Here is a 20,775-nt window from a genome sequence, read left to right on the forward strand (position 1 = left end):
AACTTCCATTTCATGAAAAGTGAAATGAAAACGAAGAATATTTTTTCCTGAAGTTTCATGAGAAAGTATTTGATAGTTTGCTCAGCCCTAATACTAGAGCTAAGCGGTCACTATATTACTTGTTACTGTGGGTAACACACACACAATTTGATCTTCAGGAGGTTTTTCTTCTGGGAATGAAGATACACTACCAGCAAGCCAGTGATTTTGGTAATACAGTGTCTTCCTTAGAAGTAGCATCTTTCAGAGACAGCCCTTCCACGAAGGCTTAACAAACGGGTCAGCACCATCCCAGAACGTTACAAGTCTAAACATCAAAGTACCCAATGTCGGTGAATGCTCATGTATCAGGTACACAAGACATTATGGCTGTACCATAATCATCTCTGCAATCTGCCCACATGCAAGGAGAGTCAGGGAAGACGTGTGGACAACAGCGCAAAGAGTTTGCTCTGCCAGTGCATTTTCTGAGAATGATGCAGGATGACTAAGGTGACCCAGAAATCTTAGCCCAAGCTGTCCTTCAACACTTCCTCCACACCAGTCCTACCGAAGCAGGTGATTTTTATTTTATAATCTTCCCTACGTTTTACCTCTTTGTTTATCAGTTCTCTTCATCCACTCAAGACAACTGGCATCCTAAGGGCTTCTGACCACTAGCCAAACAAGAATGGCAAGCAACTTTCACTATATCCTGTGTCACCATCACTTTATTAACTGTCCTAGGTAATAACCGGTTGCTAAAAAAATACCCAGGTGAATTAAAAGACAGAGGATGCTTTCTTTGTTATTTGACACGGGTGCTTCTTAAGGACTCTGCTAAATCACACGCTGGATTTTTGCTTCTCTCTTCCAACACAAAGTCTAGTTTTACAGATACAGTCTTTGAAACGGGAAAAAAATTGAGCACTGAACCACGTATTTATTGTCAAAATCCTAATCTGAAAGAACAATGTAGCATGATGTATCTGGCAACTGCAGTAGGAAAGAAAAGACTTAGGGGAGAAAACTTCTCTCAGAATTAGAGACTTTCATTCATTGAGTTGTTATATGCACCAATATAGCACACCAATGTTTGATATGATTTGCAAATCTGCCATGCTTTCCCGCGTCCTAGCCCAGAAAAGTTCTCTGTAAACAATCGCCTGTTACAGAGAATGTCTCTATCTCTGTGCAAAGGAAAAACAAAAGGTCTGTTCTCTTATTAGAGCGAATTATTTCTATCACTGTAAATACTGTCTGTCATTCTCTTATTGTATGTCTGTTAAAACAGGCATGGCTGCACGTACCTTATAATGTGATTCTGTCTCCTCTTCCTGAGTAGAACTGGAGGGAGATGGTGTAGCAGATTTACTTCCTGGGGGTGATGGGGAACCATGGGTAACACCGCTCCTCATACCCATCTGAGAAATCAGCTGTGACTGGCTGAGGGCACTCATGTGACCGGCTAACATCCCTGGTCGATTGATCAGGGGGACTTGACGGTTGGAATCATAGGAAGTGGCGTCTGAGTGGACCATCTCCTGGATCTGAGTTAGGAGAATATTACTTTTTAATTAAAAATGTATTTTATTTATTGTCTTATAAAATTACTTTATGATGAACTAGTATTGACTGATTTAGAAATTATATTACAGAACTGGTAGAGAAAAATCTTCTTCCCTGCCCCTTTCCAAAACAAGAGAAGAGAGCGAGTTGGGCAGCGTATGCTTGTGGTTTCTCCTTTCCATAATTTCCCTGTGGGAAAACAAGGATTACGTCTACACGGCAGCTAGGAGGTGTAATTACCAGCTCAGGTAGATGTAGACACGCTAGGTCTGCCTGAGCTAGCACGCTAAAAATAGCAAAGCAGCGTGACTGTGACGGCACGGCTAGCTGCCTTAGGCTCTCAGGTGGGCTTGTGCCTGGGCGACTAGCAGTGTAGACGTACCCTAAGGGTTTACAACATGAGGGCTTAAATTGTATCAGCAAAATGTGTGTGCGCATGTACCAGAGAGAAATGCTTCAGGCTATAATAGCGGGAAGAAACTTCCCCCAGGGCAGGCTACAGCCAAACTGTCCAAAGTGGGGTTTTCACAGTCTCCTCTGAAATGCCTGGTCATAGCCACGGGATGTCAAACTAGCTGGGCCAACCAACTGAGCACACACACATATTGTGTGGACACATCGTCGGCCCTTGCTTTTGAAAGTTCAGCCCTGCTCTGCTCAGGGATGCAGCTGCAAGGAGTTGCGATTCCTCGCATGCTGCACATGATCAAATACAACGTGTTATCGCTTAGAAAAGTGAGAAGCTCAAAAAATTAACTTCTTCTTGTTTAACAAGTTACCACAACTTCTCGGATCCCCTGCTCCCTGGCTTAAACAGAAAAGTACAAGTAGAAATAAATAAATACATCGTATACTCTGGAGCAGAACAAGCAGAAGTCCCCAGCCTCCCCCAGACAGGCCTGGATCTGGCTTTAGGCCAGATAGCAGAACGTAAGTAGGTTTTGTTGCAGAAGTTTGTTGTTTGACCGCACTGCGAAAACACAAATTCCAACCTAACCAGCTGAGGATCTGGCCCCATGCCGAGGTATCATTAGGAAAGTGACTTCAGTATAGTAAAACCAAGAAGATTCCGAGACCCAGAAGCGACTGTGTCCTAGACACAGAGGGTCTCTCACACAGTTTGCTCCCATGTGCTGTATAGTGTGGCCCAGGCACACAATGGGGTGTGTTAAGAATGATGCTTGAGCCTTACTGCCAAGAGCCTTACCTGACACTGCTCTGACTGCAGCATCTCTTTCATGAAGGTTTATGGACCTCCTTTTAATTTTTTGAATAACAGTAAAACAATAGGTGCAAACCCTCCCTTTGTCATCAAAGCCCCATGTTTACAAAGAGGGGTGCCTCTCTGGCAAGTCTGAGTCCCCTGACTGGCAGAGAAATCAAGAACTTTCTACTGTATTTACTTACTTAAAACATGCCACCCAGTGCTCCAGACACTAGAACTAATGACACAAAACAACAAACACTCCCCACAAAGATCTGACCCTACTCAATCATTCATCCTGTCCCCCAGAAACCTGTGCCCTGTCCCATCTCCTGAAGGCCAGCAGATTCGGGCTCTGGCAGACTGAGGCAACAAGCAAATTCCACAGTCAAGAGGGCGAAGGATTTCAGAAGTGACTATTGATTTTGGGTGCCCGACTTGGGACACCTTAAAGGCACCCAATTTACAGGCACAGGGGCTCAGCACTTTTCAGTGGAGGCAACCAAAACCAACAATGGACTATAAGGTGGATAGAAAGCTGGCTAGATTGTCGGGCTCAACGGGTAGTGATCAATGGCTCCATGTCTAGTTGGCAGCCGGTATCAAGTGGAGTGCCCCAAGCGTCGGTCCTGGGGCCGGTTTTGTTCAATATCTTCATAAATGATCTGGAGGATGGCGTGGATTGCACCCTCAGCAAGTTTGCAGATGACACTAAACTGGGAGGAGAGGTAGATACGCTGGAGGGTAGGGATAGGATACAGAGGGACCTAGACAAATTGGAGGATTGGGCCAAAAGAAATCTGATGAGGTTCAACAAGGACAAGTGCAGAGTCCTGCACTTAGGACGGAAGAATCCCATGCACCGCTACAGACTAGGGACCGAATGGCTCGGCAGCAGTTCTGCAGAAAAGGACCTAGAGGTTACAGTGGACGAGAAGCTGGATATGAGTCAACAGTGTGCCCTTGTTGCCAAGAAGGCCAATGGCATTTTGGGATGTATAAGTAGGGGCATTGCCAGCAGATGGAGGGATGTGATCGTTCCCCTCTATTTGACATTGGTGAGGCCTCATCTGGAGTACTGTGTCCAGTTTTGGGCCCCACACTACAAGAAGGATGTGGAAAAATTGGAAAGAGTCCAGCGGAGGGCAACAAAAATGATTAGGGGACTGGAACACATGACTTATGAGGATAGGCTGAGGGAACGGGGGATGTTTAGTCTACGGAAGAGAAGAATGAGGGAGGATTTGATAGCTGCTTTCAACTACCTGAAAGGGGGTTCCAAAGAGGATGGCTCTAGACTGTTCTCAGTGGTAGCAGATGACAGAACAAGGAGTAATGGTCTCAAGTTGCAGTGGGGGAGGTTTAGGTTGGATATTAGGAAAAACTTTTTCACTGGGAGGGTGGTGAAACACTGGAATGCGTTACCTAGGGAGGCGGTGGAATCTCCTTCCTTAGAAGTTTTTAAGGTCAGGCTTGACAAAGCTCTGGCTGGGATGATTTAATTGGGGATCGGTCCTACTTTGAGCAGGGGGTTGGACTAGATGACCTCCTGAGGTCCCTTCCAACCCTGATATTCTATGATTCTATGAGTCACTTTGGACAATCTTACCCTAGGACCCCTCACTGAGACGGTTCTGTTTCCAGCCCCCTGGCAATCAAACAGGATGTGTTCAGAGGCGCACAGCGCTGTGCATGATCAGACTCATGCCACTGCAGCAGGATGCCCAGATTTTGCCTTCAGGTGCCGCCGTCAGCAGTGTGGCGTGTAAATGGGGTTCTGTGGGCTGAAGTGTCTCCCTGAGCTCCCTCAGGATCCCCTCTTAATGTGACCACACTTGAAAATTGAGCTCTTCATCCCATTAGCCTACAACCACCACAGTTAGGCTGGATCCATGAACACAGAAAACAAACCGCACAACGACAGATAGAGCAAGACAGACCCAGCGTGGCCCTCTAACTCCCCAACAGAATGGTGATGGCCTACTTGCGCCATAGGACAGCTTACAACGTAAACCACCATACTGTGAGCAAATTCCACTTCAGTCCATGGCCTGCAAGAGAGCTACATCACACTCACACATTCAGGGCCAAGTTCTGCTCCTACTGAACTCAGTGGCAAAGCTCACATTTGTTTCTATGGGAGCAGGATTATAAGGAAACAGGCAGCAGGATCGGGCCCATATACAAGGGAACAGGCTTGTTTTGCATTCTTCAGCAGCTCAGCCCTTTCCCAGCTTCAAAAGATAACATGTGCTGGGGCCTTAACCAACACTGCAAGCACATCAGACACCAAACTGCAAAAATTCATCTTTGCACCCGTCTGGAAAGTAATGGAAAACAACAGACAGAGCCTGCTGGAAGGGCTGAAATTATAATTGCCTAAGGGCCAGCTGTGTGAAAAGGTGAAAAAAACTAATATTATTCTTTTGGGCAGAGAATCTGTATGTCCAGTTTATATGACAGATTGTACAGACGTCAGGCTTAAATCGCAAACACCACTGATGAAAGGTGCTACATAAATCATTAAAATGCAGAAGGAAAAGGAGCAAAATGACAACAGATGCTTAAATACTCCCAAGCTAAGCTAGGGAGAGAGGCTATGGTGAGGACCGTTACTGCATGAAGAGTAAAACGCCCTGTTCACCAACAAAAGAAATGTTCATTGTCTAGCCATTTTCAGCCTTACCATTCTGCCATCCATCTCTGAACAAGCCTCAGAATATACAATCAGCCCAGCCTCAAATTGAAGGCCCTTTGGACATGGATGATCCTCCAGGCTGTTGTTCATATAGTGGGATACCATGGTGCCAGGAAGAGTGTGGGAACCTATATACTGAAGGGAGAAAAGACAGATAAAATAGAGATACAAGGCCAGATGTTCAGCTGGTGTAAATCATTGTAGCTCAACCGAAGTCAATGGAGCTAGGTTGACTTACACCATCTGAAAACCTGGCCCATAATCTGTCTATCAAAGGTACTTCTAGACCACCCCATCACCCAATAACTGAGCACTGACTCACGGTAATTGGCCTCAGGAATATAGTGCGTTCATGAAGAAGAAATCCTGGAGAGGACTGCTGCACTTGCTCAGATCACGCCACATTATAACAAGCCCTTCCCACTGAGAATGAGTCATACTCTGAGAAACATCAGGCAAACTTCAGACATGATGTAAGCGGCTACAGCTCCACTGAAGTCAAATGGGTTGCATCTGCTTACATCTGGGCTGAATTTTGTCCAGCGTTTCTAATTCCAACTGGCTTTTCACATCTTCCTTCAGGCTCTGGGAACTGCAGTAAAGGAATGGCTGTCATCTACGACCATAAGGAACCCAGTGTAAGAGAGCCCAAACCAGTTCCCAACCTGCTTTATCACTCTCTTAAAAGTCTTTGTGGACTTTAATGTTTTAAGTTAAATATTTCGGATCAAATTTACAAAGGGCAGAGAACCATATACATACAGACACCAAAAATACACAACCTTATTTATGCATGCAAATTCTATGGTTGTGTGCATAAGTTTGGCAATGCATTGACCCAATTTGCACCTGCAGTTGCATGCACAAATAGAGGACAGAGTTGCCTTTCTATAAATGGAGCATTGTTTAGTGGATGAAGCATAGGTCTCTAAATGAGGACCTCCTGCATTCCAATCCTGACTTTTTGCATGCCCTTGTACTTTTCATAGAGATGATTTTCCTGTCGTCTGATTATCCAGTATACACAGAGTAATAACTGAGACATGTAGTAATCACAAAAATATAACAGTGAGGGGTTACTGAAGGTCCAGACTCGATGTAATAACAGAATAACAACACTATTATGACGTGCTACTTGTTTGGATCCAAGGTTGTAGAAAAATTGAGCCTTCTTCAGGGAAATGACCAAAGACACTGAACACTTTACTACATGGACCACTTGTCTGATCTAGCAGGGAAATTCCCATGCTCCATGTTGCTCTCCTCCATCACAAAACCCACCCTCCTGTGTCTATGGGAGGATTTTGTGTAGTCCTCACTGTACTGCTTGTTACTCAGTGAAGCTAGCAAATCTGATAAAAAAGAAAACTAGTTTGTATTCCTCTCCCTCCATTAATCCACTCTCTCCCCCACAGTCTCATCTGGGCACGCTACAGCCCCAATCTTGGAAAGACTTAGGCACACACTGAACATTACAGATATGAGTAGTTTTGATATTCAATGGGTTTTTTCATGTTTGTAAAGTTAAGCACATCTCTAAATTTTTGTAGAATTGGGACCTAAGCACCGATATCACTGCAGGACTGAGCCCACAAATACTTACTCACACGAGAGACCCTTACACATACAAGCAGTCCCAATTAATCCAATATGACTGCTCACATGAATGAAGACTACTCATGTGAGTAATGCTTGTCAGATCAGAATCTAGAACAGAATTTACTCTCGGGGACTAGTCAAATAACAGCAGACTCAGAAGTGCCCAGAAAAGACTATGCAACCGAAATCTGTGCTGCCTTTCCTAGAGAAAACCCTACCAGAATTCACATTAGGTTATTTATCACCTTCCCTCCCATATACAGATCAGTTACCCCTGCCCTATAAATGAGGGAGGCCTATCCACATGTCAATGTCATCAGCAGCGTGCCAGAGTTCTCTTACTAATTTCAGAGACAGAGCTAAGCCAGCTACTTACATACAATCTGATTCAGCCACAGAAGAAGTCAGCAGGAGGGAAATCAAACACAGTCTTAAATATCTTCCAGACTTTGTGCTTTCTGTATTAATCTGATTAATGTTAACATGAGTTTAAAGACCCAGGGCTTTATTTATTAACAATCTTCCGATAAACCCACTGAGGTGCAATCGCTCATTAACAGGGAAGTCCTGCCAACACCATGAGCAGCACATAAAGTAAGAAATGGAGGGAAGATCTGCTAGGGCTCAGCAGGCTTCAGTGGAAATAAATCCAAATGCAGAAGCAGATTTACTGCTGCAGGTCAGGAATCGAGAGCTCTTCCACAACACCAGACAGCACACTCCGCTCATGCATTCAGATCATACACATGGGGAGAGAACAGATTTTGACAAGAGCAACCCCTTTCTGTGTTAATTACTTAGTGCTGGGATTTAACTTTCAAACAGCAAATATGTCCCGCATAGAAATAACACCAAGAATTTGACTTAGGCAGACTATGTTTCATGCCCTTTAGGGTCAGACTGCATCACTGTCCTCAGATCACATCATTGTGAAAAGATACAAATAAATACATGGAGAACCACAGAAATGTGAGTTAATGACAGAATGACAGCAGTGGCCTGTGCTATATATCTGCAAGGAATTTCCAATGCACACTATCCAGCTAACACATTCCCAAATAGTGGGGCTCACTGGACAGCTGACTGCTCACAGGGCACTGGCCCCTCCTCCTCATTTCCAAATGCTAAATTGCACTGAGACAACTACAAACACATCAAATACTTGCCTCCTAGAACTTTTCCAGATAAGTAATTGCTGTAGTGGCGGCAGGGGTGGTGAATGATTATGAATAGAATGGGAAAGGAGGGGCCAATGAGACAGTTTCTGTATGAAAGAGGAGGTCCAAGTTATGAAAACGTTTGTGAACAGCAGGTTTTGCATGTTGCTTCTGGGAGTCCTATGCTCAACAGCTATCTCAGGACACAAGCACAAAAAAGATCGGTGGGAATACTGTATGACAGCCAGTCTCTCTTCACCAGAGGCCTAGGACAAGGGCCCTGACTCAACAAGGGATTTAAGCACGTGCCTAACTGTAACCACGGGAGTTTAGTCCCACTGACTTTAGGGGGACCATTCATGCTTACAATTAGGCATACATTTATGCACCCTGTAGAACTGGGGCCCAAGTCATGGGACTCTTGGAAATGTGTCTGCCTGTCTACGATATTTCATTCTACAGTTGTCTTTTTAACAGTGAGGATGATTAACCATTGGAACAAACTACTAAAAGAAGTGGTGGATTCTCCATCTTTTGAAGTCTTCAAATGAAGACTTGATGCCTTTCTGGAAGATGCTTTAGCCAAAACAAGTTATTGGGCACAATACAGGAGTAACCGACGAAATTCCATGGCCTCCGTTTTACAGGGGGTTAAACTAGATGATCTAATGGTCCCTTCTGGCATGAAGATCTATTAAACTTTTAATCTAAATGAGGAGGGTGCTGCAGGTGCATTGACTGAGAGGGCTAGTCATCCCAGAAATGGCACAGTAAGGGCTACTGCAGGTCAGAAATTGAGTGTATTTGCACTAGGCAGAATATTCTTGGGGGCCAGGAGAGAACTGGAATAACAAGGGGGTGAGACAAGCAGGACTGAGGTGAGTGGCAGAGCTGGGTGTGGGGAAGCTAGTATGGGACCTGTCTGGCTCACATGCAGTGAGTTCACTTGCAAATTTCAAAGGACAAAATGGTAAATTTGTCTTGGATTTTGTCAGTTTAATCCAGAACTTTCATGTTCAAGATGATCTGCCAGCTCCCAAGGAAAAGCATAATTTATTGTCCTTATTTTAAATTTAAATGAAGAGAAGTTTATAAGATGTGTGTTTTATAAATGGGGAAGGCTTTAAAATGTGGTTTAAAAAATCCTAAAAGCTAAAATAGCTCATTCTCATTTACAGCCATTCCAGTCTCTTGGGTAAATACTGTATTAAGACAATTTTAAAAACTCTTATTATGTGGGCAATAGACCACAACGGCTCCATTTATCCATTAAATATGTAATCATACATTTTTTCTTTAAAGTGCATATTATTTATGCAGCAGAGCAGAACAAGTCCAGGAGTGTAATTATGGATAATGGACACGTGCTACAAATTCTTATGAAAAATTGTAGGAATGAGTTAGGGCCTGAGCCAGTGCCCATTGAAGACAATGGAAACACTCCCATTGACCATAATGGTCTTTGGACAGGTCTCCAGAGAGCATATCCATCAGGTAGGGTGGAAATTTCAGCAGCTCTGCTTTTTGTTGTCTTTCAAAGACCCGCATATGATTTTCTCCACCAAGCCCCATGGGACTCTGGGAGAAATTGGGACTCCAGAAGTACCAAAAAATTGCAAACCTCCATAACAAAGGGCTGGCAAAATCCCTTCACAGCGGGAACTGACACATTCCTTGACATACTCTCAGAATGCTCCTAAATCGGCCAGGATTGCCTCTGCCTTGTTTAGATTAAATTTCAGTCAAGCTCACTCCCAATCGGCTCCTAGCCTCAGCCAAGCCTGAAAAAGTGAGAAACTGCACCACCTGCATCCAAAGAAAAGGGAACGGTGCTGCCGCCCAAACCACAGCGCAACCGCCACCTGCAGCCTCAGATCCACATTGAACAGGTGGAGTGACAACAAGGATTGCCACGGAACCAACGAGGTCTCAAAGTGCTTTGCAGACACTGATCAGCTCTCACAACTTCCTAGGGACAGCATCCTCATTCTTGTTTTACAGATGTGGAAACTGAGGCAGGGGAGTGACTGACCCAAGGCCACCCAGTGAGTCAATGGCAGAGATGGGAACAGCTCCACAGTGTTCTAATCCATAGACACTTATTCTAACCTCTGCACATGCCTCCTCCCTAAAATAAGGGAGACCAGTATTATTGGTTAGTAGTGACAGAAGACCAACAAGTTAAGCACTGCATCCTCACTCAGAGCTGTTGCCTGCAGAACACTCATGGGGTCACATTTGGAAGGCTACCTGAGCAACCTGGAAAATATATTTTGAAATAATCCTGGTGCACGACATGGGGGAGCAGGTTCCAAAGGTGGAAGGGAAGGGCAGGTGGGCTTCCAACTGGGTCTGCCCTGCTACTGAACTCAGAAAGCTGAGCTCCAGTCATCATTAACTGATACACCTGGGCAGCCTCTTATTTAAGTAAGTGTTTCCCAGCCCTTGCAGAATATAAAGAGCGTCACTAGCACCTGGAGCCAGACAGGTGGCCCGAGAAACACATGGAGGACAGGGGCATGTTCAAGGCGAGAGCATTTCAACAATCCAAGCTGGAGGTGACAGAGGCACAAGTAACTGGGTGGATGGCAGAATGGTCTCCTCTCGTCATGGAGATCATCACCTGGGGGAATTCTTCTGCTCCCGGAGCTTCCAACAGACAACACATGTTAGCCCACAGACCTCCTCCAAGAAAGAGTATCTGCATCCTCTCTCTCCCAAGACATCCGTTTCCACTTACTCTTTTTCCTCTTTGCTGCTTACTCTTGGTTCCTCTCTCCTCTCCTTCATGCAATCCTGCAACTCAGCCTTCAAGCACCCACTCAAGTAACTCTCAGAATCATGATAATGAATGCAGAGACTCAATGGTACAGTCCGCACTCCATAATCTCCTTGTTTACTGCATTAATAGCTGTTATTTTTCATTCATGACCAGGGCATTTTTACTGAGTGAATGATGGCAGGCTGCACTCAATTGCCCCAACCCTGCCAACCCTCAGAGCAGTCCGACTGAGACCACTGAGCTACTGACGTCGGCAGGAGCTGGCCCAGCCTTTGTCACTCACTAAGCTCATATTCCTTTTCTGAAGAGCATTTTTCAAACAGACAAGGCTGCAGCCATCCCCTGCACACCCACTCCCTTCATTCTGCATGGCTTACTTTTATATCCCTTTACCACAATCACTGATTTTTTAACGTAGGCTGTGATGGGCAGTATTCAGTGTGAAGACCCAGGAGAAACAGTCCTGTGTATTCCAGCCTCTCCTTTTTGGAGACCTAGATTCAAATTCTGCTCATTTCAGAAATACTAATAACTTTGATGGTCTTCACTCAGCTTCTAAACAATAATAGTGAGTAGTTTTGGCAAAGAAGGAACGCTTTATTCAGAAAAGGCCAGGGAGCAAAATTCCAAGTCTCCATTCCTTCCGTCTCTCCCAAAATGGCCCACCTGCTGGCACCAGCCTAATTAGCTAAATAAACAAAGCAACAACAACTGTCCCTATTCAGAACAAGGGCACTAGTATGATGTGTTCCCCTTACAAAAACAAGCCCACCTTCACCTTCCCAGGCATAAGCACCCCATCCCCGATATTATCTATCTCTGCTTCCTGTCATGCTGAATATAACCTATCATGTAGGCTCACTGGCGCAGGCTCTGTGTCTTTATTCTCCGTAAAGCTCCATATGCCCTGATGGAGCCAAATGCAAATACATTCATAATTAAATCATCATCATGAGCATACCGTTAAAAAGGCAAAGAAGAGAAGATGGCCTAGTGAATACAGCACTGCTCTGGGTCATAAGGAACCGAGATTCCATTCCTGGATCTGCCACAAACACCCTGGGCAAGTCATTTCCTTTCCCCGTGCCTCAGTTCCCCCAACTGTAAAGTGGAGACAATGATCTGAATTCTGCTCTCCTACGTGTATCTGTGGCTCGCACAGAAAGAGAAGCTGCAAGTGAGTATCCGAGAGGGAATTCGGTCCTGTTTTTTAAGTGCACTGGCATCCTCGCTACACGGCACTATAGCAATGCAAACTTCTAGACTCCAAAGGACATGTTTGCTGCCTCTGTTTATAAGATGTTATGCATCTCAGAGGAACATGAGTAAAATGTGATGTAGTAGTTACTAAAGTAATTAAATGCATCTTACTTAAAAGATTCCCAAAGGCTGCTCTAATTCAAAGCCAGCCTTCTTTTTTTTTTTTTTTACAATAGTTTAGGTTTTTTTTAATGAATATGCATATCAGGCATATAAATACTCCAGCTAATCCTCCAAAAAGGAAAGAAAAATAGGTTGACAAACTGCACATGCTCTGAGCTCCTTGTTTATGGGGAAACCAGTAATCTACACTTTTGCAGCATGAGTAACAAAACACCATTAAAAACAGGCTAAAGATTCTGCTATGGGAATTGGACACTCTGGCAGCAAAGATAATGTTTTTAAATATATCAAGTGCAGTTTTATGTTAACTCCCAAAAAATTCATCGGCAAAAGGCAGCTCTTTCCAGCAGTAAGTAGCACAGAATTAGCCAATTTATTTGGGCAGACAATATACTGTCATTCCAAGCAGCATCACGCTTCGGACAGTGTAGTCATGAATGAATTATTTCAAGATGGGAAGATACTGACTACTTCTGGCCATTCAGAAGTCTGTGGTCTCTTTCTGCAAAATGAGATTTTAATCCCAGTGCCCTGGCTGAATTCCACCGTAGATAATTCTGCCTATCTAAAATTCCCTGTTTCTTTCATTCTGTTAGGAATTCTTCTTCTTTTCCACCTTCTACCTCTAGACTGTTGTGCATATGGCTGCTAATACTTTTGCGGTCATGTTGCACCTCGGACGTAGTTGTGTTTGGCTGTAGAAGACTAGATCCTTATATATAGCATATAGATGGTAAAATTCTCCTCTGAAGCCATTATCCCTCCTTGCCGATCTCCACTGCATATTTTGTCCTTGTTACACATGTGGAACTGCTACTCTTGTTGATGAAAGCTGCTTGTAAAGAATAGGCTACAGTGAAAACAGGAGAGAAGTTTGCCCACAGCTTCTGTTTCTACAAAGCACTGCGAGTTCGTCTAGACTAGGAAAGGTGACTGACGCGAGCTTGGGGCCAGCTAACACATTGTAGAGGAAAACCCAGGAGGGGCCTACACTAGCTAAATCCATGTAGAACAGTGGTCTCCAACCTTTTTACGCACAAGAGCACTTTTTGAATTTAAGTGCAACCCAGGAGCTACCCCACCCCTTCCCCAAGGCCCCGCCCCACTCACTCCATCCCCCTCCCTCAATTGCTTGCTCTCCCGCACCTTCACTCCCTTTCACCAGGCTGGGGCAGGCGGTTGGGGTGCAGGAGGGGGTGCAGGTGCTGGACTGGGGCCAAGGGGTTCAGCGTGTGGGAGGGGGCTTCTGACTGAGCCTGGGGCAGGGGGTTGGAGTGCAGGACAGGGTGCAGTTTTGGGAGTTTGGGTGCAGGAGGAGGCTCCGGGCTGAAGGCAGAGTATTGGGGTGCAGGAGGAGGTATGTGGTGCTGGCTCCGGGAGGGGGCTCAGGGCTGCGGTGTGGGAGGGAGTTTGGGGTACAGGACGGGCTCGGGGTACTGGCTTCGGGAAGGGGCTCAGGGCTGGGGGTTGAGGTTCGGGTGGGGTGTGGGCTCCCGCCAGGTGGCACTTACCTTGGGCGGCTCCCGGTCAGTGGTGCAGCGGGGCTAAGGCAGGTTCCCTGCCTGCCCCACTCCCAGAAGCGGCCATCACCCCTCTGCGGCCCCTGCGGGCAGGGCCACGTGGCTCAGGACGCTGTCCCTCTCTGCAGGCACCACGCCCGCAGCTACCATTGGCCGCAGTTCCCTGTTCCCGGCCAATGGGAGCTGCAGGGGCAGTGCTTGCAGGCAGGAGCAGCGCACGGAGACTCCTACCCTGCCCCCTCTGCCAGGGCCTCAGGGGCGTGCTGGCCACTTCTGGGAGCAGCATAGGGCCAGGGCAGGTAGGGAGCCTGCCTTAGCCCCACTGCACTGCCGAACTTTTAGCGGCTGGAGATCACGATTGACTGGCAGAGGCTCTGCGATGGAACAGTCGATCACGATTGACAGGTTGGTGACTACTGATGTAGAAGGTGTTTTCCCTTGGGAAAAAAGAGGTTAGGCCAGGGCTTGCTAAAACATATTCGCTAACCCTGACCTGACCACTCTTTCTAGTCTAAAAAAGTCCTGTGAGCATGGCAAGACAACGGACAATGATATTGGCTATGCATATCAAAACCACACTACAAGATCACATCCCAACTCCATGCACCCCAGGAGGTGAGGGGGGGCTCCACTTACAAAATATCTTCAGGGCTACCAAACACTCTAGAGTGACTTTGGTCCATCTCCCAGGATTAGCTCCTATAGCATGTCTCAGACAAGAGCTACTTGTCCTTTCAAACTTCAACTATAATATTATATTCCTGCATCTTTAGCAAACCAAAACCTACAACCTGCTGCTATCACCCCAATAGACGAGCAGCTATTTCAATGGCAGATTATTTGGGGGATCCTCTGGCAACCCCTATCTCTGGCGTAGATTATCTCTCCTTAGATTTGTTCCTAAAGAACAAGCCATTACAATCATAATCAACCTGGGAGGGAAATTATCTGCTGAACAGCTTTGAAGCTATGTTTTCCCAACAGGCTTTTTCTGTATTGAAGTTTAAATGTAAATGCATCACCATAGTTGAAATGTGTAAAGATGATTTACTTTAAAAAAAAAAAAAGGGAGAGAGAGAGAGAGAGAGACGCTGATAAGAAAATATATCCCCAATTACCACCCCTTCTCTTCTCGATTTGTAACTGCTCCTAATAAACTTTCATGGTCTATAGAAAATGCTCTAGCGCAGTGACAAATTTCTGCTGGAATTTGAGATGTCTTGTTCAGAGTAATAGCTATCTCACACAGGTGCCCAGCTGCTATTGTAAAATCAGTAAGCATTTAATTGAAACAAATGACTATAATAATAGTACATTATCCCTGCAGGCTCATAGCCATAACAGTTTTAATTATTGAGTTAAGAGTCAAACTAATTTATCCTTTAAAGTAACAGCCACATCTTTGGTTCCACCGATCATCCTATTATGAATATGAGGGGAACAGTAGGGAAGGATTTAAAAAGGAAGTGATTTATTTTGGTAGGGGCTGCATTTATCATGTGGTAGAGGCCTTCTAGTGCTGTGGTTCCCAACCACTGGTCCGTAAGCCAGTTTTGCTACCTCAGAGAACAGGCTTCCCCTCCCTGTCATAAGGACTAATCCGGCCAGGTGCTGAGTGCCTCTGGTGAGTGGTTGATTTGCCCTTAGTGCTTGTTGATTTCCGGCAGAGCTGAGGGCGCTCTGCACCACACAGAACCACGCTCCGAGGAATCGGCCTTGTTGAGGAGCCCTGGGGAACTGCCACTACGATCTCTCAATCACTGGTACATGTTCTACCCCTTAATAGAGTTTGTGCTGCTCCAAAGCTTAGTCTGGTACATACAAGTCTGGGCTTGAAGGTAGGACCAGTTCCTAGGCAGCTTAGAACATGGAAAGCAATGGACAACAGCTGGTGCAGCAGTATCTGATTCGTTAAAGTCTTCCCGTGCTAGACTGGTATCAGCACTGAAACACCAAATATCACTGGCAAAGTCCCAGCACCTGGAGGCATGTGACTGAATGAATCTCAGCCTTCCACAAAAAAGAAAAAGTTTCTTGCCCTCATGGTGCAGGAGAAAAGGCTAGAAACCAGAAGGCAAAGAAAAAGAACCCAAGATTCACTATTCCAAAAAAATCTTGATTTTAAAACCAAACTCGTGTTTTGGCAGCCTGACTGGTGACATAAAGGCTGAGACCCACTGTCCTGATATAATTAGAGTATGATGCAGGTGAATGGAAGCAACAGGACATCACAGACAGACATTTTACCACCCAGTGCACGGGAACTATGAGGCTAGCAGGCAGTGATGGAGACTGTACTGCCAAAAAACACACAGCAGATTCTAGCACTAACGTGAGGTTTGAAAAAAAAATCTGGGTTTAGACCAAGATCATGAAAGATAGATTAGACAGATAATGTTTGATAACGGAAGGTTTTTAAAGTTTACCTTAAAGGTTAGTTACCTTAAACCCTGCTCATTTTAATTAACTCAGGTTTTGCAAACACGTTTCATTTTCTTTGCCACAGAACTGACCCAGGACATTGTCAGCTGAAATCTCTCAGAGAGTCTTCGAGCTCAGATAAATTTATTTCTGCATCTTCACCTGTAAGGTTTTTGTTCTGCTTGTTTTTTTTTACCTTGGGAATATCAGGAATCTCTACTCTGGCCTCCATTGGCTTAGCTCCAGGACTCAGTAGGAGTTCTAAGAGGATGTTTATTGTTATTCTCATGCCTTAATTGAAGATGTGATAATTGGAGGTTTTAATGGAAGTTTCCTTTCTTTAAAATACTAATTAGTCATTGCCATTAATAGATGTTAACAAAACAAGAGGTTTTTACTCAGCTTTCCCTCTCTTAGCATTTAGGGTGCCATCATTTCACTAGCTTCCTACAGCCTTGCAGGACAGGTAGGACCTGATCTTCTAATGTAAAAAGAACAAGAAGAAAAACAAAGAAATCAGACTTGAAACAAAGAACTTCAAAGTCTTTTAAGTATTATATATCCATTGCAAAGAAGCAAAAGAGGTACAAGCACATTTTTGCCACCTTTAAACCATGATATGGAAAAGCAGAACATCCTGTAAGCAATATTTTGCAACAGTACCCTTATAACAGACCTCAGGGCTTGATTCTGCAAAATACTTAAACAGATGCCTAAGTTTACTCATACAAATAGCCCTACTGACTGGAGAGGGATAACTCATGCATAAAAGTTTGCAGGAGTTAGCCCTTTATTAACTTATGATAGGAATAAATAAACAGGGATATGTTCTGGTCTCATTTACACTGGTGAAAGTAGAGTAACTTCATTAGCTTCCATGGAGTTACCTCGCTTTACAGCAGGATATTTCAGCTCAGAACAGAATGCTGCTGAGTAAGACAGGATGGTAAGAGGGTTAGCAGGGACAAGGAGGCATATATAAAATGTGTGTATTTCTGCTAGAGAGAGAAGGTGGGTGAGGTAATATCTTTTATTGGACCAGTGTCTGTTGGTGAGAGAGAGAGAAGCTTTTGAGTCACCAGAGCTCTTATTCAGGTACCTTTCCCAGACCCAAAGAAGAGCTGAGTGTGGCTTGAAAGCCTGTCCCACATCAACAGAAGTTGGTCCAATAAAAAATATTACCTCACCCACTTTGACTCTAATATCCTGGGACCGACACAGCTACAAGTACACTGCATACATGTATATCTGATAAACAGAATCCCAACATTTAAAACAAACATGAAAAGTACCCAAAAAACCTTTCCAATATGCAAAGTTCTCCCTAGAGTCTACAGGCTTTGTGTCATTATGGAGCTGGGAATAGGAATTATATTTTAAAAATGTAAAGACATACATGAGAGATTAAATAATTATTACTGTATTAAATCTTTATACCATCAGCCAGCACATTTTAATGGTCTTCATTAGAAACCTCAGTGGGATTCTTGCCTGAGTAAGGACTGGAAAATTGGGCCCTAGATAGCACAGGTATCATCGGCATCTCAAATGGTTGCTAAGTTAATAATTAAGGAAATGGGTAACTGTACATTTGTTGATCAAAACAGATGTTATCACAAGTTTCCTCATCCATTGCCATGTCACAGACAAAGGGAACCTGGTATTGTTTTTGGAGCATACCTGCACGACAATCTGAATTCAGCATTTTGACAGGCTCTGATCTAATGTTATGATATCCTATTATTAGTAGGAAAAGAATCATCCAAACACAATTAACACTTCATTATGAAGATAAATCACTCTGACTTCTGTGCAAGGAAAGCGGCAAAAAACAGGATGGAGACAGCATTTAACAAATGAGGGATGTCTCTCGTTAATATTCCTAGCTCTCTCACACTGTAAGAGCATGACCAAAAGGGATATCCCAGGGTTCTGGAGTGGTTCCTAAACCTTGTTATTTTAATATTATAAAAACATGCCATCATGCACATTTCCAATGATGAATATAACTGTGGACTAATGTAGCAGACTATCCACAGTGAACCCAAATCCAATAACTCTCAAAACCCAGGAAAGTGTTAGTCTCTTTTTAACAGAGAGATTCCTTGTCTCTGAGGCAGCAGAATTATTACACAGATTGTAACATTTTATCTTTCTTTAAAAATCCTGCTAGCCCTTCACAAGGAATAAAAATAGCTTGTGCAAAGCAGTGGATTCGGCTGTGACATTGCTTGCTGGTTAACAATCCATGGATGGAGCTTTTTCCAGCAAAAAAGTAGTATTTTTCGTTTGTTTGTTTACTTTCTGTTGAACAAACAATTTTGAAACCTTTTATTAAGGCAAAGTTACAATAAAATGTTAACCTGCAAACTTGTACTTTACTTATTACTTATGGAGGATCAGGTTAATATTCAAAGAACCTGGCTGAAGATTCTGGCTTGCTGGCTGGGGAGCCCTCCTACTCTGAATACGCTAAACGAGGTCACCAAATTTCTAAATATCTGTCCCCTTTTTGGCACTTGTGTACATACTTTGTGTGAAAGTTTTTCCATTGCAAGGACAGTCAATATTTTACTATACTACAGTTCACAGGAGGAGAAGTCACATTTTCCAATAATGTGGTGTTACAAGATCCTGAACCAAATGGTACCATCAGTAACACCCATAATTTCTGCCTGGGAATTAGCAGACCAGGGGTCTGTTTCCACTGACCTGCTGCGTTACTTCACCTCTCCAGGCCTGTTCACCCTCCCACCCTTTGTCTGTCTTGTCTATTTAGACTGTGAGCTCTTCAGGGCAGGTTCCGTCTTTTATCATGTGTATATACGGCCCCTGACACTATGGGGCTTTGGTCTCGGAACCACTGGAATATAAACAACAACAACAAGAAGTCTGTGTAAGGGGCCTAGCAGCTGGGATTACTACTGAAAACTGAAGAGTTTGCAGCTGATACTGAGGGTTTGGGTGCTCCCTAATCATTTCAAATACATTCAGCTGAATAAAATAAAATAAAATCAGAACAATGCTTAGGGTCACATTCAACTCTCAATGGAGCCTGGCACGCGTGTGCTCAAGAATTTGGAACTTACGTTTTCCTGGACATCTTGATCCAGGAAACTTGAGATCTCTGACAGGTCCTAGTGAATGTGTTACCCCATCGCAACATGTGCTGGAGCCCTGGAGAGCCAGCCCACTTCCTTCCCCCAGCTCATTCGTTCACATGGGGAAGGACAGATTTCTATAGGCATATATTTATGTACTTAATTCTCATTAAACGTTCAGGAATTTACTATACTATATATTGCACAAGACTGTCCGGGCACAGAAAGTGTTGTGAGATTTATTAGGAGCCCTGCTGAGAGTGGGTTTTATATGAAACATCTGGAATGCCGTGAAGAAAGGAAAGCTGATAGCATTGGACAAAGTAGAGGACTAGAGAGAGATTCTGAATGCTGGTTTGAGTCAGAGGCTCAGGTAAGAGAGGAATGCACAACATCCCCTCCTCTACTAAAAGCAGGGGGAGACCCCCCCCGGCTCCTCTTCCTGACTTGGGATAGCTGCCCAGCCCCACAACTCCCCCTCTGGCTTCATTCCACTTCAATCACTGGCTTGAGTCTCTTGTCTAGGTTCACTTGGGAAAGGTCAAGCGACTGAACTGCCTAGTTCTGAATTATCATTCTGTAGTTTGGTCACTGAACTTGCCTTGCCCCAAATTTGATTCATGCTGCAAGTGGGGTGTCTTGAGCTACACTCGGAGCAGCTGGCATCTTTTCCATGCACCTGCCTGCATTAGGAATGTATTAGGAGATGTGAGTGAGTGCCTAGGGGCTAGGAGAAGGGAACAGAGTTAAGACAGCAAAGGTCTGATTTCTCTCCCAGCCTGCACCTTGCAACGTCACACCTGAGCAAAGTGCAAGTCAGTATGGCAATATTTTATCCTTAGTCGGTCCAGCTGTAAAGGACTCCACAGGTTGCAAGGGAGGGCAGAACCATGCTGCTAGAGGCTACTATTCTGTTTTCTACTCTGCCTCCAACTTGCTGTGAGACCATGAGAAGGCTATTCAACCACTGTGTGTTTCATTTGATCCAGCTTTATAACAGGCACAAGCAGAACAGACAGACTTAAGACATGTCTACACTGCCCTCCAATATTGACGTAGGGGGTGTGAATAACGGTGCACCAAAGTGCTGTACTGTAATTCCCCTGTGTGGGTGCTGCAGATGTGAACGTAAAGGTACCGAGTTTACACTGAGTGCACCTATGTATGCGACTAAATCACCCTTGCACTTTCACCAAGATTGGCAAATAAGGAAAAACTCCGCTGGTAAAGTACAAAAATTAGCCGTGGTCTCCCTCAGTTCACCCTTCATGGAATTACTGGGCAAACAGATAAACATTGATACTTGTACAGAAGGTCACAGAGTTTAGTCCTGTGGGACAGAAAGTGGTGGAGTGAACTTCA

The 20,775-nt window shown here is 44.5% G+C and overlaps 1 protein-coding gene across 7 annotated transcripts in view; it reads right to left on the bottom strand.

Moving 5' to 3' along the window:
* TOX2 (TOX high mobility group box family member 2) overlaps nt 1-20,775 on the bottom strand; it is a 258,242-nt gene that overhangs the window by 52,017 nt on the left and 185,450 nt on the right. For 5 of the 7 annotated variants that reach the window (XM_073309916.1, XM_073309918.1, XM_073309919.1 and 2 more), the window contains 2 exons: nt 5,439-5,585; nt 1,290-1,529 (listed from right to left, as the gene is read on the bottom strand). The exons of 1 other annotated variant lie outside the window; for it this stretch is intronic. In XM_073309916.1, the coding sequence (XP_073166017.1) occupies nt 1,290-1,529; nt 5,439-5,585 (387 nt within the window). The remainder of the gene's footprint in view (nt 1-1,289; nt 1,530-5,438; nt 5,586-20,775) is intronic. One more of the 7 variants, XM_073309922.1, reaches the window with a different exon arrangement.

The sequence above is a fragment of the Lepidochelys kempii genome, chromosome 13 (assembly GCF_965140265.1).
Source record: "Lepidochelys kempii isolate rLepKem1 chromosome 13, rLepKem1.hap2, whole genome shotgun sequence".
In the NCBI taxonomy this organism is placed as follows: domain Eukaryota; kingdom Metazoa; phylum Chordata; order Testudines; family Cheloniidae; genus Lepidochelys; species Lepidochelys kempii.